This window comes from Belonocnema kinseyi, chromosome 10, assembly GCF_010883055.1.
Source record: "Belonocnema kinseyi isolate 2016_QV_RU_SX_M_011 chromosome 10, B_treatae_v1, whole genome shotgun sequence".
NCBI classification, from domain to species: domain Eukaryota; kingdom Metazoa; phylum Arthropoda; class Insecta; order Hymenoptera; family Cynipidae; genus Belonocnema; species Belonocnema kinseyi.
Window position 1 is genome coordinate 118,661,849 of NC_046666.1, and position 8,367 is coordinate 118,670,215.

At 35.6% G+C, this 8,367-nt stretch overlaps 1 protein-coding gene across 3 annotated transcripts in view; it reads right to left on the minus strand.

Moving 5' to 3' along the window:
• LOC117182113 (4-hydroxyphenylpyruvate dioxygenase) overlaps positions 1 to 8,367 on the minus strand; it is a 549,071-nt gene that overhangs the window by 210,722 nt on the left and 329,982 nt on the right. For all 3 annotated transcript variants that reach the window (XM_033375146.1, XM_033375154.1, XM_033375145.1), the window contains one exon: positions 6,162 to 6,251. In XM_033375146.1, the coding sequence (XP_033231037.1) occupies positions 6,162 to 6,251 (90 nt within the window). The remainder of the gene's footprint in view (positions 1 to 6,161; positions 6,252 to 8,367) is intronic.

The window sequence follows — 8,367 nt, forward strand, 5'->3', positions numbered from 1 at the left end:
ACAAGATGAGAATTGAAAGCAAACTGAATGTTAAATCAAAAAGCATGAAAGAGGGAGCTCTTGTTAATATTTTGACACCAAAATCATGTCGATACACCTTACAGACTGCGAGTAAAGCCACCCACGCTTTAACTTGACAGACTGTAGGTTAAGACTAGTCTCACTGCTAGATTTGTATTAGCATACAATCTTTTTTAGATCACCTTGTCTCCTTCATCATGCCACCTTCTGATAGTCGAGACACATTTTGTGTCGAACGTGGTAGATACATTACACCCAAAACTAAAAGGTCTTCACCAGATGCTGTAAAAAATATGTTCATTAATTGTTATAGCTCCGCAACAATCAGGACAATTCAAACAAATCAGAGGTCATGGAAGAGTCAGAAAATCAAAAAGGTAGAGAAGATGATCTAGAGAAAGAGTCCGCAACAGATAGTGAAATTTAAAAAAATTTTATCTTCACCAAGACGAACTAAGCAATCTAATTCAAGATCTAGGTCTTTCTAAGGATAATGCAGAACTCCTAACATCAAGTCGAAAAGACAAACTTTTTTTAGCACCTAACACTAAGATTAGTTTTTACCGTGATCGAGATAGTCCTTTAAGAAACAAATTTTTTACGGTAGGAGACTTAATATATTGTAATAATGTGAAGGGCTTAGTTGAAAATTTTAAAAGCATACTTTGCGATATAATGCTAACGAGTGGCGACTATTCATAGATTCGTTTACACCTCTTCAGTTTCCTCTTAATACATTGAATGGAAATAGCCACAAATGGCAGCTCTGCGGAGATTTAAAAATCATAACAATAATGCTGGGACTACAAAGTGGATTTACAAAACACCAGTGTTCCATCAGGAATCTCAAGATATGGGGCATAGATATCAAGTTGTTCAGAATGGGGCATACTGAAACCACTTTAACCTAATTTAAAGCGTTTCTTACGCTGTATTAAGCATGTTCAAATTTAATTTATTCAAAAAGTACCGGATACTATGGCATTCTTGGAAGGCGACATGGTTACAAAATTCTAAACAGCAGAGAACCCACATAAAAACTTTTCATGTTTTTCCAAATTTGACCATTAAAGTCTCTTAACCTTCATCTCAAGATGTCCACTTAAACCTTAAAGTACCCTAATTCAGTTGGTTAGCGATGAATTTTGTAGTTTTGACCTTAAACTGACCTTGACACTGACCTACTGGTGTCAAAAGGACACCTAGTCCCTCTTATGTTGCAGGCTTAGACGGTTTGTGGTCCTGTGTTATTGAAGACAATGAGTTTGAAGCTGTAAAATCCTGCTGTAACAAAGAATGTTGAAAAATCATTCAAGTAACAGCGCAAGAAAAATTATGCCAAACATTTTCAGTTATTGGCAATCATAACTCTCAAAATGTGATGCTTCCATAGTATGGTAAGAGAAAAAACAAGTTCGACGATAAACATGGTAGGACTCATGCTTTCATCAACCTGAATGAGGATATCAAGCGATTGATTTTTTAACACTGTGAGAGCCTTCCTCGCTCGTATCGCATTACAAACGAGAACATTCGAAGTTAAGGTATTTCAAAGTGCCAGGCTTATCATTAAAGTCTTTGTACGAAATGTTTCTTTAATATATAGAGAAGAAACTGGCAAAAACAATATTCCACTAAAAGAATCCGCTTATTTGAAATATTTTTTTCACTTCATTTCACTTTAGTTTTGCGTACGAAGGTCGGAATCAGAATTACATTCTGGTAGTTTTCTTATCATTATTATCATCAAAACTAAGACTTGGAATTCAACACCTCTTCCAGTCAGGGGACATTCACACCGTCAATGTGACAGGGATTTTGAGCTCTACGGGCGAAAAAAGAACATGGTTGAGACGATAGAGACTGATAAGAAATATATTGATCTAATCAAAAGTTTTAAAAAGCCCTCCTTTCCTTATGGTCGAAAAAAAACAATTATATTGCTCATGATTTCGAGTCACAAATTAAGAAAAGTTTCGAAGTTCCAGAAGGCTAAAAAATAAGTAAGGCCGTGAAAATTGATTATTTTCCGAATGGTTTCATTAGTTTTTACTGCGATTATGATGCAATTCCTGGAAATATTTTCATTGAAAAATCTGTAACTTTTTAGTATTTGAAAAAAGTCTCCATGCCCGAAACTTTCGATATGAACCAGGAAAAGAAAAAAAAATTTGCAAAATCTAATGCATTTTCTTAGTGAGGGAGGTCTATCTTTTTTTACTGATTATATTATTATTAATATTGTACGTGTAATTATATTATTATACATATTATATGTATTATATTATTATACGTTATTATTATACGTTTAATACATACCAAAACGAAGAAGTAGCGAAAAGAAAAAAGGATCTTATTTTAGTTATATATTTTTGAAAGCTGTGCATCTGTACCCCACAAGTATTATCAAGGCTGTGCAAATGTATGTATTGGGATTGATAATAATTATATGTAATGAGAAAAAAATCATTAACAATGTATTTAAATAAAATCAAAATTTTTATGTTGAAATTTGTTTTTTATGCCTACATTTTATCATTACATGTTCCTTTAAATTATTCGTTTTTACGTTGTGAATTAAAAATTCTATGAAATACGTAATCTTTTATCGACGAATTAAAAGCGAAAATATTAACCTGAATTTTTAATATGATACTCAAAAATGTATAAAGAATAAGCCGACATTGCTCATTTTGACCAATTTTTAAATGAATATTCGAGTATTTTAGCGTTTATTTTATTCATTGTTAATAATAAGTAAAATGAACAATTTGACCAAACAACTGAATCAGTAAGAAGTGCACAAGTCTAGAGAATATTTATACGCCAAGATGAACTTGATTCGTGAATTATTAATAGAAAGACGGTAAGCTGCTTTTTGGACTTTAAATTCATTTTTGCGAGTGCAGAGGCATTTCTGTAATCCGGTGCCTTAATATATGATCTTGTTTTCAAGATATGTAATCAATCAAATCTGTTGTTTTTTTTATACAGAGGTGATAAATTAAATGTTTGTAACGCCAACTATTAAAGTCACTAAAATAGAAAAAGAATACAACATATTAGCGAGAACGATCTCGCTTCACCATGAACTATATTAGTCGGCCTTATTTAAGAAGTATATTATACATATCCTGAAATTGGTGTAAACTTTTGCGTTATGTAAAATGAATAATAAATATGAAGCATCGAGTATTATCATATTATAAGCTTGTAGCATATTTTTACAATTGAACATAAAATGAGAATTTTATTCTTTCTTTTATCTCTGATTTTCATTTATTAGACATTTCTTTAAAATGAATAAGCATACTAAAAAGAATAGGAAACTACAAAAATCTTACCTTTTATGTAAATTTGATGCTCGAGATTTCTGAACAGTTTTTAAAAAATCTGAATAAATTAAGATTGTATTTTGTCACTTTGAGAAACAAACTGCGATTTTTTTCTTTCCAATCCTAATATATAGCTAATCGATACTAATATGTTATTTAAACGAAATTTCCTGAGTGTCGTTCAGACGAATAATTTTGATATTTACCTTTTATCGTTGTTTTGCGTATTCGGATTTTTTAAGGTTTGATTGTTTTAATAACATCCCAGTTTATAACTTTCCCTATAATCCCTCTTTTCGTAAGAAAGATATGTGCCGGAGAAACTATCAGTGGAAAAAATTAGAGTTCGGGAGCTGGTGAATAATCTCGTAAGCATTTTTAAGATTTAGTTGATATGAGCTCAACCTTAAACTATGTCAAATTTGTAACTGCTTGAACATTTAAAATGGATAAACATAAATCGCAGTATAAATCTTAAAATGGCTACACTGATGTCAAGTGCCACACAGTGGTTGAAAATACCCAAAAAGATGGCCAAAGTTCAAATAGTGATGAAACTTTCGTAAACTCAGTACGGTAATGTTTTTGGGGCCAACGAATTCAAATTCGACGTTAAGATGGTAAAAACAAAATGAACGCCACAGAATAGCAGACCAAATTTTAAACAACAGACGTTACGTTCATGAAAAGTTGTCGTCACTATGATCTTACATATATATTGTAAACGTGTTTCAGCGAAAGTAGCAGTTAGGAGCAGAAACATTTTTAATTATTTCAATCACCATCTAGTTGACTTTTTATTTCAATAGGTATCACAGCGGAGCAGCGCAGATCTTTTTTATGATCATTTTTTTAAATCAACTTTTGGTTTTCTAAAAATTTCGGACAATAAAACTTTCATTTCACTACAATAATACCTCATAAATTAGTAAAATACCATTTGTATTGACATTTTATCACACGAACCCCCTGAAACTCTCTCCATATCTTGTCAGTAAAATCGAACACTTGAAACAAAATTTGCAGCACGTGCAACTGAGCAATAATTGAACGTTTCGACATGTCTCTCGCAAGTATGGGAGCAGGCCATCTTTCCGGCCCTATCAAAGCACACGTGCGTAAGGCAGAGCCCAATATTTCTGGTATTTGATGCACAGATACATTTTTTATAGAATAATGCATTTGGTTTTACGCACAAAAAAATGATTTTTCAAATTTTGACCGGATTTGTCTACTATTGCGGTCACTGTGAGTTGGTTAAATGGCTGACTGACTTGCTGATAATGCTACATTGCACAGTGCGGCGAATTCGAACATTTAAGTTCCAAATGATCCAAAACCTACAATTTTCATCCGATTCCATCTTTTTTTTTTAAATTAAGCCTGTCAGTTACTACGTTGCTTTTTTGGAAGGTCATTAAAAAGTTCATGCACGTATCCATTCGATTTTTGTGTTTTCATGGTTTTCATTATTTACGACTCTTGAGTCGTAGGAGTTTTATTTTTTATAACATAATCAACATTGTTGATAAATGGTAAATAAAAATGAAAAATATTGTCAAACGTTAGCTTCCTCCATCAGAATATTAATTTAGGGATACAATGAACAATTATGCAGAAAAAATGCATTTTATGTATACAGAGGTCCTTGTTTATTAAATTTTCTTATGAAATTTGTTTATAACAATTAAAAAATTATACATTCGTGCTTGATTTCAACGAAACTTTAATTTCACATGATTTCGTGGGAAAAAACGTGATGAAACGAACTTCCAGACTTCAATGTACAGCAATAATCGATTTTGTTCATAAATTTGTTGATAACAATTGAACAGATTGCACGAACTTCATCTAAGTTATTGGGATTTATTAATTGATGGTTAGTCTATCAGTTTTTCACCCTTTTTAGGTAAAATCAATAAATGATACAGAACAGGCAGCTCAAATATAAAAAAATATGGTTTGTGTCATTTTGCTACTTGACTGTGCATCGCATCATGACTGCACATTACGAATTTGTCATCGCAGACATAAATTTTACACAACAAAAACAACATCATAATTCGCAAGGGCGTACACTCAGAAATCGAAATACACTTTCTAACTCAGAATACACGTGATACATAGCGGCTTAGAAGACCATTTTTATTGTCTGGCGCTCGAGCTCGATACTCGCCGGGGCGATGTAGTTCTTAACTGGAGTCTACTCTATTACGGTATTGCGTACTTACGTCACAGTAGGCAATTCTCAATTTATAGGTTTAAGAATTTTCTGGAATTTATTACATCAGAGAAACTACATTTTTCAGTCTAATTGGTACTGAGATATCGATATGAAACTATGTCAATTAATGTGCAAATTTAATTATTTATAGCGTAAAAAATTGTTCCAAATGATGTTAAATGCAAATTCAGAAAAATGACAATTATGTGAAATCTAAATTCGGAAAAACAGAAATTGTATTACATTAAAATTAGGAACAATGAATATCATGGAGAAAAGAAATTTGAATATATGAAAATGATGTGAATTAAGGAGTGATATAAAAGAAATTTTAGGACAAATAGAGGTTACGACATGAAAATTTGAAAAAAATTTAAATCAGGACAAACGGCTATTCGGCAACTTCATTTTCGATCAAATAAAACTTAGGTTGGCTGGAATTTGGGGGATATTTACGAAACTTCTAATAATGCATATGGAAACTTTTTTTGCATAAGGGACAAATTTTATACATTATCATTAGGCAATTTATCCAAAATTTGTGAGAATTAAATATGCATGGTAGCTGTAAAATAACTTACGGTTTTTATTGTTGCAAGCAATACAACTCCGTACTGATCCTGTTCTTCCCATATATCTCTCACGACTTGAGCTCCAGTTCTCTTACATTCCTATTAGAACAAAAAAATATTAAAACATTTACAAGAAGTAATGACATTTTAAATAAAAATTCTCTACTGTCTTTATATATATATATATATATATCTTTATATATTATATAATCAAACCGAAGGGCCTATGACAAAGCCACCGAACGCATCCTCGGGTTGCGGATAGAGGGTCCCTGTACCAAGGGTTTCTGCTGAATATGGTTACAAAAATAAATAGGCAGTCGCGGACAATTGTCCAGGGGTGATCCCGAAGGAAGTAACCCCCAAGCGGAGGTGTGAAAACCGTGCCGAAAGCTGAATGGCACTTGGGTGAGGTGTCTAGAACGGTGACTCTGGGCTACCGGGCGACCTCTCAGAGTACGCAGCCTTATCCTTGCATGCGGGGCTCTACAAGGATGGACGAACCCCTTTCCCTAGCTTCTCGTGGGAACAACAATGAAGACACCAAACATAGTTGTAGTAAGTGCGGTTCAAAACAACAGAACGCGCAGGACTCCCGACAATAGGTCGGCCAACAATGCCGACCAATCTAGAGCTGGGGGAGCCAATGAAAATGGATTCAATGCGATGGATCGCCGGGATCTCGCGACCTTTGGGTGGACGGAGCGACTGAATCACGACTTGCTAGAGTGCTACAATTCGAGTGTGGCCCCTGAACGGGGTTACATGACACGGCTGCATGCTCTGTGGTGCGTGAAACACCCGAAGCTATCGCACTTTTCGCAGCAACGTCTGCGAAACCATGCTTAACTACTCCGTAAAAGGGGCTATGTAAGCCGAACGCCTACTCCACCACAGCTAGAACAAGCCGGCAACAGAAAAAGAGAGGCGACACTAAGAACAACCGCAGGCAGGCATCCAACAGATGAAGAGCGATGCTTTACGACCCGGAGAAACATCAACACCAAGGTTTGTCTCAAGCCTAAAGATCTGGCTGAAATGGATGACGAGCTTCGTGGACATTTTTGCGGGGAATCCGACCTCTGGGCTATCAATTATTGTGTGCATAATGCAGCGCGAGCTTTGGCCGATGCGAACCGTAAAACAAAATCAACGGCTGATCATAAGACTAAAAGACGAATGCATCAACTTGCCATAAAGATAGGCTGGGCAAGACAGTACGCGTCCCGCATTCAGTGTGTGATTGACTACATCACATCTGGCAGGAATTTTACCGCCAAGGTTCGAAAGTTCGCGCGCGAACTCCGGACCCGTTATCACACACTTAACAAGTTAAAACTGCTAACCATCAGACAGCATATTGTTGAGAGAACACGGATACTATCTGACGCTAAGAGGAGTCTAGATCGAAGGGAGAGGAGGGTCCGAGAAAATCAACAGTTTCTCTTTGACCCATCTCGACTCTTCCAAGACCCTCCAGTTACTGTCGAACACCTACTCAAACCAGAGGAGGTCGAAGTATTTTGGAGAGAAGTCTACGAAGTTCAGCATAGACTAGACGAAGACTCAGAAAATATAAAGAGCTTCAAGGAGTTATGTGTTGCCCTCATAATACCTGATAAAGAATGCCCACTCATCACTACCCAGGAGGTGAAAAAAGCATTAAGAGGGATGAAGAACTATTCCGCACCGGGACCAGATTGCATCAAAACCTTCTAGTGGAAGAAGTTTTCTTCAACCCATCAGCATTTGGCCCGTATTTTCACCTCATATTTGAAGTCGGAAGAGCCGATTCCAGAGTGGTTGGTGGAAGGGCGCACAATTCTCTTGCCGAAAATAGGCAACTTAGCTCACCCGAAGAACTGCAGGCCAATAACCTGTCTGAACACGCTTTATAAGATATGCGCAGCTATCCTAAATGATAGGATTGTTCGGGCAATTGAACCTGTGTGGCAAGAAATGTATGAACAACGAGGCTCAAAGAAAGGCGTAGCCGGATATCGGGAGAACCTGCTCATCGATCGATGTGTCTGCAAAGATGCAGCATTCTACCAGTGTGACATATCGATAGCCTGGATTGATTATCGGAAAGGTTTCGATTCGACATCCCTTATACTTATCATCTGTCTTTTGGAAATCTTAAAGGTTCATCCGCAAATAGTTGGGTGCATAGAGAGATTGATGTCGCTTTGGAAAACCAGATTTACTATCTCAT